The 23,232-nt window shown below is 39.6% G+C and overlaps 1 protein-coding gene across 1 annotated transcript; it reads left to right on the top strand.

Moving 5' to 3' along the window:
* Positions 1–3,454: 3,454 nt before the first annotated feature.
* fgf10a (fibroblast growth factor 10a) lies at positions 3,455–22,160 on the top strand. Its single transcript, XM_059358303.1, has 3 exons — positions 3,455–3,911; positions 18,676–18,779; positions 21,305–22,160. Exons 1-3 carry the CDS (start codon positions 3,467–3,469, stop codon positions 21,503–21,505), a joined length of 750 nt encoding a protein of 249 aa, XP_059214286.1. The 5' UTR covers positions 3,455–3,466; the 3' UTR covers positions 21,506–22,160.
* The last annotated feature ends 1,072 nt before the right edge of the window (positions 22,161–23,232 follow it).

Below are 23,232 nucleotides of genomic sequence, written 5' to 3'. Positions count from 1 at the left end.
TTACGATATCTAAGGAGAGGATCTTCAGTGATATACGGCATGTTAAAGTACATCGTAAAGTGCTGTCCGTGGTGCTGAATTGTGTGTGCAGGTGTTGAAATGTGAGGTGGTCCTCTGGTACCTGAACAAGTGTAGCACACATTTTCTCCATTAATCATTTGCTATATGAAATGTCAGGAATGTGGGGAAGCCAAACGTGACTTCTGCATTGCTTATTTGCCAAACCAAAGATATTCACTTTATCAAAACACAAGAAAAAAAAGACAAACCATCAGAATTCTTCGTAATGTATGTAAGCGGGAATAAATACAGTATGTGACAACCAAAATCTATTTGCTGTATACCTCGACAGGAGTCAGTAGTTCCAGTAAGAGAAGAGAAGAGAAGAGAAGAGAAGAGAAGAGAAGAGAAGAGAAGAGAAGAGAGGAGGCGGAGATATGGCTGTTGTCTAACAATGTGAAAAGGAAATTAAACAATGCTGAAACCAGACAGAAGACGTAGATTCATGAAAGGTGAAATGCAGCAGCACACATAAGCTACAACTTCTTTCATCCAAACACAGATAGATGTTTATCTAAAGATTATCTCCAAGTAAAGAAATCACTTGATACGATCTGTCAAAATAGCTCAGGGGGACTTGACTCAGTTCAAAAGATGTGCATCCTCACAGAGCAGAAATCTTTAGCCATTATCAGTCACAGCCAGCTATGTGTCATGCAGGATGGCAGATTCATAGGTTTTGCCATCGCAAACACTACAGGAGGTAACTTTAATAATGAGCACCATTTCAACTGGAGAAGAAGACCTAATCAGGAGTATTAGTCGGAGACACTTATGTTAAAAAACTGAGTATTTATATCAAATGGCTGGAAAGACACACTGAAAAGGCTTTGCTCTTCAAGGGAGCAATGAATGAATGAGGGCTGGAATGGTGGGGGGAGTAACAGAGTGAAGAGTCAGGTTAATAATGGCTGCGCTGTGCACCTGCATGAATATGCATGAATATGATTGGATGTTACAAGTCAGCTGGTAGCCGCAGAGCTGTGAATGAGCCAGTGATTGTGAAGCTTGAATGAAGCAGCTGGCACCAATCAGCTAATGCAATGGCAACTTCAATGCTCTGCCTGAACTGACGCTATGCTTAATCTTTTATTTATAGTTGAACTTTGATCTTTAAACTGTCATTTATTTAGGTTACATCCCTAGGAAATAGTGAAAACTTAAAAACACATATATGAAGTTCAATATTGTTTTGGTATTGAGCAAGAAACAATAAAAATACCGTGTGCACACATTTCAGATTTTTGTATTTAGCAAAGGTGGAAACAACTCATTGTTTTGCAAATCACAAGAAAGTCTCAAGTCCAGCTCGAAGACTAGACAGACAAGTCCTGAACTTTCAGTTTCAAGCCCTAAAAAAAGCCAGATATGTCATTTTAAAAATAAGTTATGATACATTAAATTCACAAAAATCATAAATGCTTTTAAAAATGTGGATTTAATGTGGACAATTTATTTGTTCTTTGTGGTTGGCAACTTGATTCGATGCTGTCGGATTTGTTTAAAGTAAGTGGACCTGGGAAATTAAGTTCTGATATGCTGGGAACATGTTAGTCTTAGTTGATTCAAGAAATTAACCGATTGGTGGAATACTTTTAAAATAACATTCTTTTCAATATTTGGGCTTGGGGGAGAAATCTCAAGTATTTTTGTCTCAAAAGACTCAGGTCTCAGTGAAGTCTCGAGTCATTGCTGTCCAACTCAAGTTCTGTTTAATCTTAAGTAATAGAATTTGTGACTCAAGTCCACACCTTTGGTTTTTAAGCAACAGTCTTGCGATGCCCATTTAACACCTCAAAACTCTGGCTTCATTTGTTGAATGAAAAAAAGTCTTTTGAAGAGAATCATGTTAAAATTTCTCAAATTAGACAGTGCTATTTTAGTACAGCAAGTAGCAAAACTGAGATATCTTATCAGCATGAGTATTGGAAAATTTTAAGCAAATCCCCAGTACTCATTAAGAGGACAGAAATATTAGAAAGATGGACCTGAGAGCACTGCAAAAAGGAAAGAGATATGAAGAGGTTTTCTTTCGGACCTGCTCTGCTCAACTGGTGGGGTTTTGTCTGGGAAGGGGAGGAGACAGAGAAAAGAGGGAGAGGGAGGGAAAGAGAAAACGGGGTGGGACAGATCCCCCCCTGCACACACACACACACACACACACGCACTAACACACACACGTACATGTGCAGACACACATGCACGCACACATAAATGCACACAGCTCTTCAAAGCCAAGTGGTTTTCATAGACATCCAATTACACTAAGAGATGACATCTGGGGAACTGCAGCAGATAAATAAGGTGAAAGGAAAGACAAGATTCAGTCACCTCAGAGAAACTACAGATAACCAGAGAGCACACCGCTGATAGAGATAGGAGAGAGGGAGAGGCAAAGGAAAGAGGGAGGGGGCCAAAGGAGAGGGAGCCACACACAGGAGGAAAGAAGAGAGGCAACACACTGCTCCAGCGCTCAGACTCCGAGAGGACAGAGGACAGATAGGGAGCTCAGCTCATTGACAAGACGCTCAACAAGAGAGGGAAGAAAGACGAGAGCTTCCAGGCTCAGTTACACACTCAAGTAACTTCAAACCAGCTCCGACAAACCAAGAGAAACAAAGACAAAAAAGAAGAAAAGAAAAGTCTGGATTCTGAGACTTTTTTTTTGTGGCCTGCCTTGCGTGGATTTCTCAGGACATTTTATGAGAAGCAGCATTAATCCTTTTTTTAATTTCTGCTTTTATTTATTTATTTTTTACTGAGTGCAGTTTGGCATCTTTTATCCAGACCTTCTCCACCCTCCTGTTATCCACCTCCCTGGACTGGAGAAGATCAATGGTTTGGGATGCGTGTGTGTAGTAGGTTTTAGCAGTGTATATGAATGAACGTTTTTATCTTTGGATGTGAGAGTGAAGGTGTACATTCAAACTTTAGAAAGGGGTTTTGAGTGTGTATGCGTGTGTGTGAGCGAGCGGGGACAAAGAGCGGCAGTCTTGGGAGGAGAGGGAGGAGGTGGTGAGAGGTCTTTGAGGCAAACCCCCAGTTAGTTCCCGTTGTGAGGTGATCTGAGTTATGGATGTTGACGCATTCCTGTGGCGCTGCTGAGGAATAAACAGCACCGGGGGACTACAGCAGAGTCAGCCACCACACTGCAGGCGCCACCAGCAGCAGCTGCTGCATCACCAGCACCATCAATATTACCCGTAACGCTACATCGCATCCACCGCAGCCAGCCATTCCACAGGTTTTAACACCTACGGTCCCGGTGAGGTTGTGGGTCCCCAGACAGAGGAGGTGTAGTCGGTCAGTCAGGGGGAGTTTCTCCCACTCTCGCTCCCTCTCCCTGCACCCAGCTCAGCATGCCCCAGCCCCTGAGCATCTCCACAGCTCTCCCAGCTCCACTACCATGTGTAGATGGACAGTGACACAAGGTGCACCGGTCGCCTGGTTCTCCACCTGCCCCTGCTACAGACCTCCTTCACTCCTCCTCTCCATCACCTTCCTCCTCCTGCTGCTCCTGCTCGGACCCTCCTCGTCCTCACCCCTGTCCCCTTTATCGCCATCATCAGACTCTGAAAAGGACCACAATGCACCAGCGCGAGGGACTCCTCCTCATGTCTTCCTCTCGCACCCAACGCCCGCACCGCTGCACGCATCCTCTGCGAGGTTGCCACGGGCGACCAATGTGTCATCGTCCTCTGCGACGGTCGTCGGGCGCCACGTGCGGAGCAGCTACAACCATCTGCAAGGAGATGTGCGCAGGAGGAAACTGTTCTCCTTCCAGAAATTCTTCCTTCGCATTGACAAGAAAGGAAAAGTTAATGGCACCAAAACTGAGGACGATCCGTACAGTAAGTCAACTTTGTTTCATTGCTTCTTTATATTTTGAGGTGTATTTAATGGCAACATATCAATTAGAAGGCCACCTGGCAATTTCTTAAGCTTTAAATGCCATTAGAAGCCATTATATTCCTCTTGATAGAAGTGCGCAAAGGGAATTTTATTGCCCATATCTGTCAAGGAAATGATGGACTGGTTTTCCCACCATCTCTCCGGTGTTTATCCGTTTCTGGTTTTCCACCTTGGCCAAACCGTGCACATTAAGACAGGTGACCCGGCAAAAGAACAAATAACAGAGCTGCATGCTTTTCAGCCTCTCCACCATGTGCAGAGGTAGGCCAGACTACAGAGCGTTCGGGAAGGGGGAGCATGACAGTGGGAGAGTAGAGGAAAACAAAATGAGTAAGCCAGGAAGATAAAAAAGAGAGATGATCCACTGGAACCAATTAGAAATTGCCCAGAGAAAGTTTTTCCTTCTTTGAGGAAATATCTAAAACACAGCTATTACCAAACCCCTGGGGAGGATGACAAGTCCACTTACTCCTTGCTGCTATTGTGCTGCAGCTATAATAGTGGTGGGCATATGCTAAGTATGAGGTTATACAGACTAAATTAATGACCGTGCGATTACTGCTCCTTTTTCTGGTTGTGCAATTTGAGGGCTGTAAAATATGATTTTAACCTTTATTTATGCCGAGAAGGGTCACTGAGCACACATACTCTTTTGTCAGCACCACTCAGTCTCACAGTCGTTCAAACTGCAAAAAGTACCAGCTTGTAGTCCTCCAATGTGGCATACTGAGTAACTCAACTGGTCCCTTAAAGGCAGCTGGAGATACCTTAACTTTAGTTTAGGAGGAAGAAATGAGTATGATCGTATGATGAATGTTATTTCCTATAAGATAAGGGGACTAGATGCCAAGAATATACATAAAAAAACAATTAAGGTAAATGTTTTGCTTTGTTGTCAGCTATCTAAAAGTCAAACTGTGCCACTATAGCATCTCATCTGCACACTGCAAAACTTTAAGGGTCATCATAATCATTTATGACTGATCCAGAACAGAAAATCAGCTGTTATCATTCTGTAGTCCACAGCTTTATCTTCCAGTTAAACACATCTGGAAGTTCTCCAGGACTGCCACAGTCTTCTGGTCTCTGCGCAGCTCAGAATAGCTGCATCGCCTCAGGGCACATTGACAGTAGTTGTTGAAGGAGAACAGAACATTACTCCCACGTTTACCTGCCCAGAGTTTCCCTGCCAGCTCACTGAATTAGATGGGTGACGTCCAAAGCACGAGCTAATTTCTTTCAGATTATACAAGTTGTTGCTTCATTACGTCTATACTGTATGTGTTTGAATCCGTCACAGCATGTCAAGTGTGTGTATGTCTGGGAATATAATCTTCATAAATGGATTTTTATCACTAGCACAACTTCATACACATGTCATAGGTTTATATGCATCTGTCTGTGGGTCTGTGGTGCTGTACAAGCCTCTCCTGCTAAGAGCACACACACACACACTTGAGCACAGAGAGGCCAGTCTTGCACATGGCCTCCATATGGCAAAGCCCACTTTTATTAGGGCCAGGGCCAGTGTGAATATGTGTGTGCATGTGTTCGTGTGTGTGTGTGTGTGTGTGTGTGCCACTCAGACACCAAGGCTCTGCCAGACATGGCTGAAGGAATTTCAATTAGCGTCTCTTCCTCCCTCCCCTTGCCTGCAGTCCTCTCTGACACACACATGCACATATGCACACACACATACACTTTTACACACATGCACATAAAGAGCTCAACCATTAGGGTGCAACGTGTCACTAACTATAATCGCATCAGGTCATGGCATTAGAAGCACAATCCATCAATTTCAACAGCTCTTGGCACTTGATTGTGGAGGGAAGTAGATAAAAAAAAAAACCTTCTAGAGGAAAAGGAACAATCTTAAATATGAGGGTTTAAAGGTCAAACATTACAGGTCATATTTTGACTTGGCAGTATATTTATCAGGCATTTCATCACATATCTATTTGACTGCAGGAACAGATGTTTAACATGTTTCAGATTTAAAAGAAGATTGGTAGAAACTTGGTGATAAACTGCTGATATTTGGCTGTAATAAAATAATGATTAATGCGAATGTGTCTGCACAACACCATATTCTATGTTTAGGTGCTTGCGCATGGGCAGTCTGTTGCATCTTTGTACAAACTTGCATGTACAGAAAATTGTATAATGATGCACCACCTCTTTCTATTTTGCATGTGCTCGAAATCCACAGAGAACAAATTGTACCCTTCAAACTAAACCAGACAGAACATAATTAAATTCTCCTCCCCTAACTGAGAACATGGATGTGGTATTCGACATAGATGTTTTTTGTGTGACCATTCCCGCTCAAAAGCTTCAATACACATTTTGCTTATTTTTATATGCTACAGATTATATGGTTTATCCTGTATAGTTTAAGGGCTGATAGAACCAAAACAACTGCTTCAAAGCTGCACACAGACTTTTGGCCAAATAAGGTCTTTGATGCATGTTTCTTGGCTGTATGTGCTCATTAAACACACATGGCTCTCATGAGATAATGCAAAAATACTTTACATTAAAACAGACCATATTATATAATATACCTACATAACACAGCGCGCACCAACTGCTCCAACTTAGGTGTCGCACATCTCTAAGCTGATCCACGATCTTACTTGTCCGAAATGGAACACTCCTTTGGGAAAGCATCAAATTGAAAGCTAGTGAGGGGGCAGTTGTTGTTATCATGCTCTAGTAGTCTGGTAATGTTCAGGAGGTCAGGTTGCAAATGAGTGTCATTAGATGGTGTCAGAGGTGATGAAGAAGTTTCAGCTCCAGCTCCGGGGTCGAGGCTCTCCTCCACAGCCGAGCCTTTCTAATCATGTTGTCAGAGCTGAGGGCAACACCTCATTCACTGTTTCAGGCCTGTATTGTGAGTGTGTGCTCACTGGTGCATGTCAGTGTTTGTCTTATTTGTGGTCATGTGATCAATGCTCATCCATCCACCTCACCTCATAAGGCCTTTAAAATAAGACACTCCTAGTCTGCGTATGGATATCCAGCCGCGCCGTCATGTGATTAGCATTGATCCTGCCATTGACCATAAGCAACAAAACCGTCCTTGTTTTATTCCCTTGATGGCGTCCACGGACTGTCACATCTTGTTTACAAACAAACGAATAAAGCAATGAAACAAATGGACATGTGTTTGCAGTTGGACCACAGGCTTGTGGTCGTGCGCAGCTCAATTAGTATCGAATGGTGCCAACTTGACCACAGTTGGAGCTTTGATTCTCACTGTGGCCACCCGGATTGTAAAAGCTGCCACACATACTTATTGTTAACATTAATCTCAGTAGACACATTACCCACTGACATGAATGAATTGAACGCGCCACGATTTATGGAGTGGACGTTATTCTGATTTAGTGCAGATTTTCCATGTCCGGGCTAATTACACAGGTCTGCCCTCTCTGGTTTGACCTCTACCTATTGACCCGAGTCAGGAAGCTTTGTTAATGCAAAGGTCAGCGCTACACACAGTGCATCACTTTTGGCTGTTCTGTTACTCTGCCACTGTTAGTTATGTGCTGTAACTGGGGATGCAAATCTGACATTATAGCTGCAAGACTGTGACACATTTGTATTTCCAGTTATGTCTTTTCAATTAAATTCTGCTGGGTGAAACATCATCAAACTCTAAAACTGCATGATATGCCGGTATTGACAAAAACCTTGATATAAATTCATTTTTTTAATTGAATATTTATATCATGTTAATAATACACATATGATAAGTTTAAAAAATATAAGTAAATAATCCTCATAATAATGCCTCATAAATCATTTCAGCTTTTCGCTACCTCCCCACACTTGTATTTCAAGTGTTTGTGCCAAAAAGAGACAAAACACACAATAAATGGAGTTAATACAGAGTGAATTAAAAAAAATATATATAGCTATCCTGAGAATATCATTATATTAAATTAAATTTATCTATAATGGAGTCTAAATCCTTTTGTTTTCTTCAAATTAAAGAGTGTTTGCCAGTATCAGTGTGTTGAAACAAGACAAGATGAGGCAGATGGCTAAACCAGAATAAAGAAAGATGACACCCGTTTCTAGAAAATTCATGAAACACTATAAAATTACTGACAGATTTTTCCACTTGTTTTGAAAAGCACAAATAAATGCCGTTATTTATCAAGTCCCTTTATACATGTGGAATATAAATGTATGTTTCAGGAACATTTGAATGAGACCTTTATAACTGCAAGCTCTTCATCTTTCTCCTCTGTATCTATAAAGCTCCAATGACTCAGCTAAATTCTATGCAAAATTAGCAAGTGCTTCTTCCTGAACATCTTGAAGTTAGCCCCAGCCTTTTCTCTTTTTTTAGTTTCTGTATGTCTACATTTTGCTGTTTCTCCCTGCTCTCTACTTGATGAAGGTGTTTAGGGTTCTCGTGGGAAAAGGTAACAGTGTGGCCCATAAAAGAGAGTTATGAGGAGGCAGTGGATGCACCAGAGGTTAGTGTCAGCGTTGCTCTTCATTCAAAGTAACTTTGACATCCTCGTGGACTCTTCTGTCCAACAGCCATAAATAAAAGTGGTGCACAAATGCTGCAGCGCGAGCTTGTTCAGGAAATACTGAACCCATCGAAAGCTGCCACAGCCAAGTTTAACATCAACAATTACATTCAGCTGTACTCTGAAAACAAACAGTAAACATATACACTCCTTCTGATGCTCCTTCCATCCACACTAACATTCGATCAGTGCTCCTGATAGGCCGTAAACAACAAACATGGAAAACCATTTAAGGTAATGAGTAAAATTTGTCAGGCTCTTTTATTTAAACACCTTAGAACATCGTAATAGCTGCAATCTGCTTCTATGGACTAACACATCACCAGTTAATTCATTCATATTCATATGCCGCTCTTCATGATGATGTTTTGTTAAATATCTGAGATGCAGCGAGAGTCTGGATCAAATCATGTCAGTTCTGATTCATGACTCCTTTTACTGGAATCTACGGAGCAAATGTTGTCAATGACCTGCAGACACATTACATAATATTGATTATGATGTTACGTAAGAGAAAAGTTATTTTACTATAGGGAAATGGAGCCAAAACCATTGATAACAAGCTGTTTATTGCACTTCACAAAAGTTCTTACATAATTTTTGATGCCTGGAGCCTATAATGTTCAATTTGGAACAAAACTTAATCAGAGTCCTAAAAATCAGGCTGTCAGTGTTTAAAAAGCAAATAATCTTTTTACTGGGAAAACGTGCATGCACTGATGTGCAGGTTACACTCTGAAATGAAGGCTGTGAGGGAGTGAGCTATGCTGAATTTACCCGCTTTAGAAATTTACAACTTGCTGTCTTTTAATAAAAATTATTTGAGACTGGAAACTTTCAAAACCATCAATATGAGCTGTTGCGCAAGGAATTCTCTGGCATGTAGCGCAGTGAGATAAGCGCTTATTGGTGTTTGGCATTTTCATCTCATGACTGTAAAAGTATGGCTCAGTTATTCTTCATCAGGGAAACTTGATTTGAATGGGGTCAATGTAATAAACAAACATTCATGAAAATATATCAGAAAAAACAACAACAAACATTAAAAGCCCCATAACTCCTCTTTCTTTGCAATTATTGTCAAATTAACTGACTTATGAACTAAATCAACTTGGCACAAGCATTGACATCTGACAGATAAATCAGATATTTTACTGCATTCAATAGCTGAAACTACATTGAAAAATGCTAATGCTTTGGTTACATTTGAAAGAGCTGGAAGCTCCTCCATGCAATCACTCAAATGTTGGAATGATTCATAAACCTAAACCATAAACATAAACTGCTCCTAACTGGGACAGAATGAAGAGCTTATTTAGCCCAGACCTCTGTCATTGGGAAATATGACAACCAAGCTCTATTTTGATGCTATTTATGCACTCTGGTGCCTTATTTACATTCAAAGTACAACATTTTTTTTCCAATTTACTTTCATCGTGAATTAGAAAATGGTTGGCAGGCCCCAAGCACACTATTGTCAACCACATTTTGCCAGCGGGCCATTAGTTCAGTATCACCGGTCTACATGTTGTACAGTAATGAAAAGATAGTTGTAAGATACAGCATAAAAACTAAAAGTTTTGTGAATCTACACTATATTAGGCCTATTTAAAAAACCATGTTTCCCTTTTATGGCCACGAGATAAGTAAAAACAATTAACATTTACTCAAAGCGTCGCCTCTCCTTGTCAGCAGTGTCTCCCACACGGGGGTGAATGTGAAGGTCCAGATGTGTTAGCACCCTTTGACCCCATAACCAACCCAACGGGGTAATTTATGGCGCGCATGTGTGTATTCATGCTTTTGGACGTGTCTGAAAGGAACATGCAGTGCTGAAAATAATCAGAAACAACTCTTCACAGTTAATAAAAGTTTCCATCAAGATGCTGGTAAAGATACTTCTACACTATTGATGTGCAGTTGTTATACTTTTGAATGCGCCATGTTTTTGCCAAGAGGACAATGACAGGATCTGTCTCATTTTTCCATCACTGTTTACATATTTCCTATCATCACTGCTTGACATTTTCCCATCAATTCACTCACCCTGTCCATTAATGTGTCAACTACAACAAGACTGAAATAAGAGCCAGATTTCTGTAGGCAGACTGAGGCAGCCCTGCCACAAACCCCACCAGTCAGGCACCACCTTAAACAAAAGTCTTTCAGCAGCAAATCATGTTTCTGTAAGATCTTCAGCTGCTTCGGCTCTCTGAAGAGAAAATGGCTCCAAACATCAAGAGTCGATTACTGTCCACAAAGAATCTTAAGTTGGACATCTTTGTTTTGATGGACGGCCTTTTTCTTTGTTTATGTTCTGTGGAGGATTTGTGCAGAGTGCAATCATAAATATCATGGAGAGAGGAAGAGAAAGAACAGGGGGAGATGCTCTGACTTACAACTAGTTCTCAGTAATCAACCACATATCTAAACAACTATCAAGTTTTAGTGTGAATCATCACTTCCATGTAACGGCTTTTTGGTATACAAATCTGCTTAAAGAGCAAACATGTACTTTACAAATACACATATCTGGATCCACCTGAGTCATATACTTTTATATACTTATTTATACTTTTTTAAGTTTTACATGCACACAGTTCGTATTATGAATCTGCAGAGGCGTTTGCTGAATGCATGCAAACATATTGCACATTCAGCTCAGTCTCTGGCCTGTGTCAGCGCTGGGGTAACATAAATCCAACAGTTTGTTGTTGTCTCAATAACAAATCATTAGGTTTGGCAACAAGCAAAATCACAGCAATATTCACTTTGGAGTAAACAATGTTGGAAACTTTGTTAGCATCATTTACAGCTAAGAACCAGAAATGGCTGTATTTGCTGTGTCAGCCCGATATTTTTCTCCTTGGCTTAATGATGAAACGTTGTGTAATCTCAGCAAAGCTGGAGCCAGTACTGCTTTATTTTACAGAGGATTTCATTGTGAAGAAACAGATAGAAAATGAAATGATAGGGGGGGAATGCACGAATCAATGTACTAAAGAGAAACTTTAAATTATAATTAATTATAGAAACAGTTTGTGTTTAATGCTTCATCTGCAGCTTTATCAGTAATTGAGATGACCTTAAAGTGGGCTGAACAGTGACCTCTTGTAGCAGGAAACAGAACAATTTTCTGACTCATGTAAACATAATTTTCATAAGAAGATTTAAAGAAACCAAGTCCTTTTTAGATCTGAAATCATTAATCAGAAACTATTTTGCTATTCTTTAAAGACTGTAATGACATTTTTCAAGCTCAAAAATCAAAACTTTTTTACTTTCAGACTTCTCTGGTATGCTCCTTTTTATATTAGATCCAGATCTATTTATACTGGCCTATCACAGACATGTCATTATCTACTGGTATCAGTGAAAATGTTGTCCGATATAAAAACTTTTACAAAACATAAACTTCAGCAAATTGTGCTAGGGGGATTTTAGAAATGGTGATAGCTCTACAATTTTAGGATGATGATATTATTATTATTTTCTAACATACAGTACTGGTTCCCCAATTAATATAATTTTAGTTATTTTTTTGTTGAATATAATGCATTATATTTAAAGTATAATGTATAATAATGATAAATATTCTTTAATATATCTATTTGTTTCAAAAAGCAGCCTTCAGAGCACCTTTACTGCATGGTGTATATTCTGCATAGAAAGGGTTTTATATTCATTCCACCTCAAAAATTCACTATATTCGCTATGTTGGTAATCTGTGAATGTTTCTAGTATCCTATATCTGTCAGGCTTTCATTTATAAAACTGTAAATTTAATAAAATTGGGTTTTTGACTGTCGGTGGGACACATTTGAAGAAGCCACGTTGAGCTCGAGGAAACTGCAATGGACTATTCATAGACCGACCAATTAATCAAGAAAATAATTAGATTATTAATTGATTAATTAAGTTACTTGCGGTCAAAGTTACAAAGATCTTTGAGAAAACCAAAAACAATGAGCCTTAATCGCTTAATAGTATTATTTTGTCTACCATCAACTATGCAGAAAATTGCACTGGAAGCCAAACGCTGAAAGTGTCATTTAGGTGTCGGCCTGGTGCATTCAACAGGCAGAATTCATGGCCAGTAAAGCAGTTGGAGGTGAAGAACAGCACCTGTGACAGATAACATACAGAGCTGCCACATGCGCACACGCACACGCACATGCGCACACACACACACACACACACACACACACACACACACAGTCCATGTGCCTAAACAGCATGAAAGTGAAGCTCTTAATGGAGTCATCAAAGGTAGAACTGAGTCCAGAGATGCATCTGGACAGCCTGGCCGTTTGAACAGAGCAGCCAGGAATGTCAGTTAATTACCCTGCTTGTGTGTGTGTGTGTGTGTGTGTGTGTGTGTGTGTGTGTGTGTACAAACATAAATGCATGTAGGAGGAGAAAAAAAAAAAAGGAGATATAACAATACAGAGACAGAAAAATGCATATGACAAACTGAATAATACTTGTGCATGTCCGTGCATTATATCAGTGGTGTAAAATTCTAAAGCTGAAAGTCCAACGCCAACAACTCCGACCACAACAGTTGGGCAACAACTCGCTGGCAGCTGAACTGTAAATGAAAAATGTGTGAAATGCAGACGACCGTCACAGCACTTTGCCTGAAAACATAGCTCCTGCCGTGTCAGGCCCGTGAAATGTTTTGACAGAAACTGGCAGCTTTGGCACTTTATCAAGTTACAAAGTCAACTGTGTTAAAGGAATCACAATATCTCTCCTCTCCATCAAATCACCATTAACATCACTGTGAATTTCTTTTGGTTTCCCAGCTGCTCTTAAACGTGTGTGACATAACTCGCTGCGGTCTCGCTGCGCCCGGTAAAGTGATCTCAAATTATGCGGTGCTGGAATGATGAGCAGCGCAGGCAAGAAACTTAACGCTATCTGTTGGCGAGACTTCTGGTATTTAAAAAAAAAAACCAGAGGGTTTTCACTCAGGTGATCCCTTTTGTTTGATTTTGGAATAATCTGGGTTTGTTTTTCTTTTCGTACCCCGGCCAGTTTTGAAATCACATACAGCTTGAAGAACAGTGTGTGGTTTCAGCTATTTCTGTCCAACAAACGAGACAGTGATGTGAGTGTTCCTGTCAGGGACGGAAATAAAACCATTATGGGGGCAAGAATACACTGAATAATACAGTGAGTGCAGGTCAAATAGAACAATCCCCCTAATGAAAAAAATACTTGAAAAGAAACTCATTCAGTGTAGTGCACAAAAGGCCACACAATTTCTGTTCAATCTCATTCATAAGCCAGAAACTTAATACGAGCAAAACACATTTTTAAAACAAATCAGTTAAACAACAATTCTATTTGTAAAAAAAAATTGTAAATCAGAAACAGGCCTCTGTTTTCTCAGCTTCGGTCAAAACCGTCGGCCAGGCAGGCTTTGATGTGGCCACTTAGCGCAGGATGATACTGTTGTCTACCACATCAGTCTAAACCAATTCCTCAACGCTCCTCAAAACACATAATACACAGCAGTTTCCTTTTCCAACTCAATATCTTCACGCATTCAAGCAAACTGCACAACTGAGAAGTGTCTCTCAGACTTCATAAAGAGATGGAAATATTCAGCCAAACATCAGGAAAATAATAATGCAAAGGAAATAATTTAATCCTGTAGAAACCATGGCTGAAAGGACTTGTTTGAGGGTAAGGCCAAATTCAGCAGAATAGTTTAATATTTTCAACAGATATCTGATTTGGTGGTCTCATTTTCCCCATTTCTGAATTCCTCTCGTGTTCTTTTGTATCCTATTTTTCACTGGCGTTGATTTTCTTTTCTTTCGAATCTTTGGCGGTTGCATGGATGTAAACTAGTGTCACAATGAATACGAGACATCGTCAGTCACTCTTTTGCCATAGAGAAAAATGATCTTGGTGTTTAGACCTCAACTGATGTAAATCAGATATTAAAACATAATAGCTTTTCTTCTTGGAAGACACATCTATATTTCACATCTAAAAAAGAGTGAGAGAATTAGTCACAGAAAAATAACAGGAAAGTCAGGAGTTCATGCAAATACTGAGTATTTGGACCCAGAATAAAAGAACCAAACCATTTCCATTCATCTCACTGAGGGGGGGTTCATGACACAAACGAGTCCACAAGTGACAATATTTCACAAGACAGAGCGAGACCACTCTGGAGGCTGCAGGCACGGCAGTAGACCCACTCACAGCTGGTCACCGTGTCGAGGTCAAATCGTGAACAACCGCAGTATAATCTTCAAAAAAGCCCCTGGATAAACAGTGGAAACATTTTCATAACCTCCCTTAACCTTTAGGTTCAGCTGGAGTCTCACTGACCGTGTTTCTAAAGGGGGCCGGGCGGGGGTCTATGGGAGGTCTGCAGTATGTGTGTGTTCCTGTGAGTGTTTGAGTCATCTTTACTTGGAAGTGAAGGTTACCTTTGACTTTAATTTCAGTGGGGAAACTGAAAATCGGGGCAAAAACATGTCAAATAACGACAAAGATTTTAAATTTTTGGATCCTGACAGTAATGTATCATCATAAAGTTACCGATATCAATTAAACACATGCACCAAATACATTGAGCAAATGAAGTATAGTTAGCAGAGTAGAATATGAAGGGAGAACAAGCCTCCACCTGCGTTACGAACTACTTTGTTCTTTGTCATTCCCGCTCTCTTTTCCTTCATTTCCTGTTATCCTTCCTTTTGACTCTCCAGTAAACTCATGAAAACCCCCGCTCTATTATCTTTTGTAAAGTAGGTCTAGATGCTATATAAATACTGTTAAAGTATCAAAAAGCTCAATCCACAGAAAATGCACACAGTCTGTATCCAGAAACTGGACCTATAACCGTCAGGTCTTCCATAAGGTTGTGATGTCATAATAATACTATATATAGGAAAATATAAATTATGAGGAAAATAATGTGCTGTTTAAACATTAATGTATGCAAACATGTTCTTGTAGAACCCTCAAATACAAGTATAACCCTGAAAATGAGCGTGACATGTCCCCTTTAAAAAGGCACATTTCTTTACGTTTATGGATTTGACAGGATCACATTGGACTTCAGTTTTGGCTACAAAATCAGCTAAGCATGGTCGTGGTCTTTATGAAGTGGTTAATGAACAGGTTCTTACTGTTAGAAAGCCAGGTCTTGTTTATTTGTACTTGTTCTTGTAGCTGCATTAGTGTTACGGTTTGGGTTTGACTGGCACAGACCCTTTTGGCTTGTTTTTATGAAAGTTGTAGAGTTGCCCTATTACACACAGGTGTTTGCCCTTGGTCGTCTCTTAAATAGACGTTGATAGCGGAAAATGTTCATGCCTTTTATATTAACTGAACCTTGTGCTGTTTGTGCTTGCAGTGTTGGGTTATAAAACTTTTTTTCCCCTTGCACTTAAAAACATAAATTTATAATTAAGATGGGCTGAGATCCAGTGAGCACAAGGATGGAGAAAAACATGTTCTACTTTTTTTCCGGAAAAAAGACGAAAGAGAAAAATACATTAGCAGATGCAAGATACTATTAAGGCAAAGTGTTGAATAACGTTTTTAAGAGAAATGCAGGTCTAGCACCACAGTTTGAACCATTCACTTATGTGCATGACTGCATCTGTGTGTGTTTATCACAGAAACCTGATGAATGGGTCTGTGTTACAAGCCCGGGTACTGTTTTCCTCCGTCTCGCCATAAACCCTGTTGTTGCAATCTAAGCCTTTTGTTGCAGCCTGGCCTTTTAACTCGCAGGCAGACGGGCTGCTTCTGGTAACTGGTAAAGGGGCCATAAAAGAGCCCTGTGCTTTGGTTTTTGACAAACCACATCAAACGGGAGGAGGGAAAAGGGTTTGAACAGGTGGACCGGCCTTTGGCACACAGATCTTATTCTGACGGATCACAGCTCAGAAATGTCAGCTGTGTGTGCAGCAACGCCACATTTTGAACCTGATAGATAACTGTTTTGAGTAATGACAAGAAAACATGATGTGAGCTTCAAAAATCTACTTTAAGTTTAGAGGTTTAACATGCCAACATTTATCTGTGGGGATGACTACAGACTACATTTAGCAAAAAGAAACAAGGCCAAAAAAATGACAGCAACACTGATATGAGGAGAGTGTTACTGTGAAATATCATCAGGTTCACTATACTTTTCCAGGTGCAAAATTGTCTTATTGTTATTGCACAGCAATGTGAAGACAATAGGAGATGACACAGTTTAATAGCAGCATATGTAAATGCAGTATGAGGAAAAGTAAAGATATCTGAACATGCAGAGGCTCACAGTGAGGAAAACTGCAGTTTTTTGGCAGATGCGCTCAGATTTCTTCAACTTCTCCTCAACCTTCATCCCTTCAACTTTCTGGCCATAAAATCACACCAGGGCTGCAGGATGTTGCAAATCCCTGTCTGAGGATGAGAGAGAGAGAATGAGGGCAGGAAAGGGGCATCTGGTAAGAAGACAGGTTTATATGAGTTTTGAGAGACATTTGTTTGAACTTTAACAGTTCCTCTCATACTGTATTTATTGTTACTTCCATCTTACTGGTCACCGTTTCTTCCAGGGTTTTTTTTTACTGCCTTCTTGTCAGAGTTGGGAGAGATGCTAAATATGTGCATAATCCTGAAATACATCAAATGAAAAAAAATCTAGTATACCTTCAGTCTTAAGTAACCCTAAAGCTGTATATCAGGCCAATTCACTCTTTATGGGAGAAATAGACAGATTCAGTTCAGTTTCTGGCAGTGCATATTGACTTAAGGTTGTCCATACCACATTACTCAAACAGGAAACTGTGTAATATTGTCTTAAAGATCTCAAGAATGACAATAATGGACCTCCAGAGATGCTCTGGACCGACTGTCCCTGTTTCTCACTTCATCATTCCGACTATTCCTGCAACCAGGCTCCACTTCCTTCTGGCCCCTTTAGCTAATCCTCTCAAACCCCTGATAGTTTTATGGCTTGGTGTAACTAGCTTTAGGATGAGAGAAGAAAGGGCTGGCGACCACAGCTTAAACCCGTAATTGGTTCAGGCTTGAAAACTGATATGGATGCCTTGACCTCTTGCCAGTCTGGCAGGCAGAAAGCCTCTATCCGTCCTGTCCGTGTGCCTGCCCGCCTGCCTGCTTGCCTGAGCTCCCCTGGTCAGAAAAACAAACATCGGACGGAGAAATGTTTTTTCCTGGCTTACACCTCGGTCCCAGGGCATGCAGCCCACAAGCTAACCAGCAAATGAACAGGGGGCAAGAGGCTGGTCTGAGGTCTGACTGTCACATAGCACAGAAAAAAAGAGAGGGGGAGACAAGACTGGGGTTTACTTGTGTGAAAGAAACTGACATGATTCAGGCTTCTCTTGCAGTATTTGTAAGCAATTTTGCAAAATTATCGAACCTAATTAAGAGTGAAGCATGCTGACCAAAGCCTCATATTCCAACATGCACCTTTTTACGTTTTACACTTATACTACAGGGGGATGTGTGCGATTCGTCAGATCATGGATTAAAACGTTGCAACTCTCGCTAATCTGCACCAGAAATACTTGTCAGTTAAACTTCCTATTAAAATTATTATTTTAATATTTAATGTACACATTTAAATGACATATATTCTGTCACAGGTGTTTTAGTGGAAAACAAATTAACAAACTGAATTTGCAAGCTAATGGTATAAGCGATATCAGACCACAGCTATTTTTCAGACCAAAGTCCTCGCTGGTATTTCATCAAATACTACACCACACACCGGGTTCATGAGGCACATCTTAAACAGGCATCTGGAGCAGACACTGGGGACGTATTGAATTCGGGGCCATTTGAATTTGGGTAATGAAAAATGTCAGTTACAATTTAAAATGGCTCTTATAATAAACTCACTATTTTTAAGGCAATGTTGTCCAAGTTTAAACTTCCCTTTAAACACAAGGGACAAGATGCCACCATGAATGTCCTCAGCAGCAATAAAGAAATAATGATTAGTTGCAGCCCTCTGCAGAACCATATGCATCTGGTATCAGAAAAATATTAAATAAGCAGAACAGAAAGAAAACCTCACTGCACATGAATGCAATACCTAAAGAACTGAGCTGCACACAGTTCTGACGTGTCTCTCTCTCTGTCCCCGCTGCACCAGGTATCCTGGAGATCAAGTCAGTGGATGTGGGAGTCGTGGCCATCAGGGGCCTCAGCAGTAACTACTACCTGGCAATCAGCAAGAAAGGAGAGCTATACGGAGCGGTGAGTAGCTGTTTCCCTTTTGAACATAGGATATTTTTCCTCTACTTTAAGTCTGTAACATTTTTACTGGTGATATGGTGTAAAATCTGTGTCAATCTAAATCAATGAAAGTCCTGCAAAAGAGACACTTCTCTCCTTGAACTGGTGACCCTGCAGCTTTGAATTTTCTTGAATGCCTTTCTAAAACAATGGACAAGGCTGCAAGACTCTCCATTCCAGAAATAGGAACCATAGTTAGTCAATGCGAGCTCTCCTCTCTGCTACCTACCTCTCCCCTCCACTCCATTCAGAAACAGGAAACACAATCCTTCAGTTTCTCTATTCTGCTTCGGTCCCTCTGGGGAGAGCAGCCCTTGTTTCATCTGTTTTCTCTCTCTCACTCCTTTTCTTTATCTCCTTCTCTCCTTCCTTTTTTCTCTTTTGCTTACTTTGAAAGACCCAACTTTCAGCGTGTCTCTCTGGGAGCCACACCACAGATGAAATGACACACGGTAGAGAAAGACAGAAAAGCATTCTGTTGCATGGCCTGAAACTGAATTCCCATGACGTCTTCTGCTCGCTGCAACACAAGCCATAGTAGCACGGCGGTGAAGGGCTGGCGTTCGATTACACTTGATGGCTTTACACAGTGACTTCTTTATCCGGTGGTAATCAAACGAAATCATTGTTTCATTACATCCGCAAACTATTAATACACGTAGGGGACACAAAGGGTTACGATTGCCTTTTGGTTTTACCGTGGATAAATTTACTGTGTGGTCGCCGCAAAATGGATCGTGTTTCGAAGTTATTTAAATTTAGTGATTGACTTTTTAGGATGTGGCAAGGAAGTCACTAAGTAAAACTATGCTGACATTATTATTTTTCATAATTCATTACCATCATTTGAGGTCACTTATGATTACAGTTAATTTTTTATCCACTTTTCCGAACATTTTCAATTGAAAGGCAGCCAGCACACACGCAGTTTGGTCATTTCGAGCAACAGCATACGTTAAAAAGCCGCACAGTGTCTGTAAAATATTCTCATTTTGCTTTGGGAACATTCAGTTTTACTTCTGGAACCAATTTAAACAGCTGTGGCCAGATACAGAGAGAGAGAGAGAGAGAGAGAGAGCAAGAGAGAGAGAGAGAGTTATAGTGTGCATGTGTGTGTGCGAGGCGAGTACATTTTTGCTCGTGAATAACCGCATCCAGTTAACTGGCTGTTTAAGCGACGTTAGCCTTAAGCACCAGGGCAGCTTCCAGTAAACTGACAAATGTTACTCTCTCAGATCATTTTCTCTTTATTTACCAGTGGGTGGTCACTGCGGTAACGTAGGCCACAAACACGGTGTGTCACAATGCTCTTTGGTGGCACAAAGCCTGAACCTTTAAGACGTCACATCTCATGCTAACCTTTCCTGCCCCCACCACCTACAACATCCTATACTCCACTGACACACAAACATCTACAACAATTCAAGTTTCAGGTCAATTTCTTACAATTGGTCTTGATTACACTGGTATAGCAGATTCTTCAGTCATTTGTTGATCCACGTTGTCACGAGAAGTAAAATGTCGTGTTGCTGCTCTGCTCAGAACTGCAGCTAAATACTCAAGCGAGCTATTGTGGTTATAATGAAACTGAAAGATTTAGACGAGATCTGAGGACAAGATGTGGATAAGGAGAAAAAAACTGGAAGAGAAGATTATGATTAAGTGTAGACTAGGTTTAATAAGCTGGGGGAGTTCTAAAAACACAGCAAGTAAGCAACCACAGCTGCATAGTATAACAGCCTTCTTATTTGGGGATTAGTTAAATATGACTCAGGAATCCACAAATCTTACGCAGCACTATCAAAGTAGAGCTAGACTGACAAATCAGATGGCTGATATATTGGAATTGGCATAATTTCTGATATGCGCTGATAAAGTTTTTTTCTGAATATGATGAAGGAAAGATACATAAGTTATTTTAAACTGATAAATGGCTATCAGAACTTCCCACAGCCCAAGTGACGCCATCAAACTGTTCATTTTGTTCAACCTGCAGTCCAAAACCCCAAGAAGGTTGGACCCAAGAGATCCTAAATGGCTTCGAAACTAGCTACTCAACTCTGAAACCATTTAAATTGTACTGTTGTTTCATACTTGTATTTTATCTAATTAACCAATGTTAAGCCTCTTGGAATAAATGTTCTGGGACCATTTACAAGTTACAGTTAGTCAGTTCTTAGGGTCTTTGATTGGTCTGATTTGTTTTGCAGGTTGTCAATGTTCTGTTTTTTCTCATCTTTAGAACATGCTTGAGATTTGAAACTGTAACTGTGTATTTTGAATAATATCTGCTTAGCGTCTGGGCCACCTATGTCTTATGATTCTACTTCTAACTGTATTATTAATAAACTGAATTGAACTGAAGGTATTCTTAAATATTTAGAGATATTTACTGTCATACAATACAAAGAAAAGCAGCAAATTCTTGAAATTCAGAAACTAGAACTGAAAATCTGACATTTACACTCCCTGTCTCTCCCCTGCAGAGAGACTTTGGTCCGGACTGCCGCCTGATTGAACGCATCGAGGAGAACAAATACAACACCTACGCTTCAGCAGAGTGGCGCAATAAAAGGAAGCACATGTTTGTGGGACTGAACACCAACGGCAAGCCAATGAAGGGGAAGAAGACACGGAGGAAAAACACTGCCACTCACTTCCTGCCCATTGTGGTACAACCACGGTGACTGGACATATCAGCCATGAGGGAGCTCTGCATGCTGCAGGCTGTTGGACTTCTTTGGAGTTACAGCGAAAGCTACATTGGACAGATCTGAATCAGATCTGAATGATGCACTGAGGAGGAACAGAATGGAAACCTATGGACATCTGTTGGATAAAGACATTTCTATTTTTAAAGAAAGAAATAAGATATATTGCTATACAATGTATATATTATTTTCTGTTTTAAGTTATCAAGTACATTGGCACAGTAGAAAATATGAAAAGAAATTACTTCTGTGCCAAAATGTGATTATTAACTCACATTTCTAGATTTGTGTACATGTGAAGCGCTTGACTAGAGAGAAATTAAATGACAGAATAAGTAAGAGAGGAAAAGGAAAAGACAAGAGGAGGTGGTTTTTATAGAAAGCTGACTGATGGAAAAGAAAAAGAAAAGCAGAAAATGAAAACAGATGAGACAGCGTTAGAGTCAAGAGGCACCAACACAACAGCAAGTCCAACACTATTACGTTTTTTTCTTTAAATTTATTTATTTTGTGTAATATTTAACAAAAAAAGAACAAAAACACAAAAAGGACAAATTATTGTCTTTTTTACCATTTATGCTTCTCTTTTTGAATACTAATCATTTAAACCTGAATAAATATTTTAAAAACATCTATTTGTCTTGAAGTTGCTTGACTGACCTTGAATCCTTTCACAGTGCAATTATTGGTTGCCCATACTGTAAATACACAGAAAATAAATAGAAATAAATACATATTGAAAATAAACATTTAATGAAATGATTTAATTGGTTGAACCAGGTCACTGTATTATTTTAAAATTACCATTAAATGTGCTGGGAATTAAATGTTAAGGTGAGTTCATCTACCAATGAAGTCCATGAGATAAGTAAAGTAAAAAGCTCCATTTAAACCTTAAAAATATTGTAGGTCCACTCACTCACTTTTTCTAAAGCTTTCAAACACATTTAATGGTCGTCATTAGCATGGTTTTCATCAAAATGTATCGCAAATCTTAATAAATTAGCAAAAAAAATAATAAAAATGCAAAAATAATGAATGCTTTTTCTAAAACTGTTATTGATTATTAGATGTTGGTTCATTTAGATAGGTGGGGAAACCATTTTTAAATCATTGCAGAAAAAGACATGCCACAAGATGATGCTATTAAAATATGTGAATGTAGAAAACTTGATGGATATATGGACATTTCTGTTTGATTTATCTATTAATGTGAGGAAGGGTACAGGTTCTGTGTGGAGTAATGAAGAAACTATTTTTCACCACTATTTTTCATCTCTACAGAAGAGAAAAAGCTTCAGCTGGCAGTGAAGTCACATGTACAGACATCATTATTTATTTGCTAAATCTGAACTTTCTATTTCACTTTTTTCCCCACAAACTTTCAACTTCAGCCAAGCCTAAAAACTAAGATAATTCAGGATTTATTTTTTTCCATGACCAAAAAATAAATAAATAAATAAAAATGTGGCTAGAAACACCTATTTATGTAGCACATTAGCCATAATTATTTAGTCAAAATACAATTTTCTTTGTTAAGAATGACCTTTTATGATCAAATATTGTATGCATTGTATACTTTGGCAACTAAAAAGCATCATATTTGTTTTCCCAAGTAGTCTATAACAAACTAAGCCGGTAGAGCACATTTAGACATGAATCAGGAATCTGTAATTAGAGTTAGAGATTAGACTTTTGAAAGA

The sequence above is a fragment of the Centropristis striata genome, chromosome 19 (assembly GCF_030273125.1).
Source record: "Centropristis striata isolate RG_2023a ecotype Rhode Island chromosome 19, C.striata_1.0, whole genome shotgun sequence".
Taxonomy (NCBI): Eukaryota; Metazoa; Chordata; class Actinopteri; order Perciformes; family Serranidae; genus Centropristis; species Centropristis striata.
Note: the sequence above shows the minus strand (reverse complement) of the source record. Positions and strands in the feature narration are given on the sequence as shown.

Coding starts and splice junctions, on each gene's coding strand:
- fgf10a (XM_059358303.1), top strand. CDS start 3,467: ATGTGTAGATGGACAGTGACACAAGGTGCACCGGTCGCCTGGTTCTCC. Junction 3,912..18,675: donor AACTGAGGACGATCCGTACA/GTAAGTCAACTT, acceptor CCGCTGCACCAG/GTATCCTGGAGATCAAGTCA. Junction 18,780..21,304: donor AAGGAGAGCTATACGGAGCG/GTGAGTAGCTGT, acceptor TCTCCCCTGCAG/AGAGACTTTGGTCCGGACTG.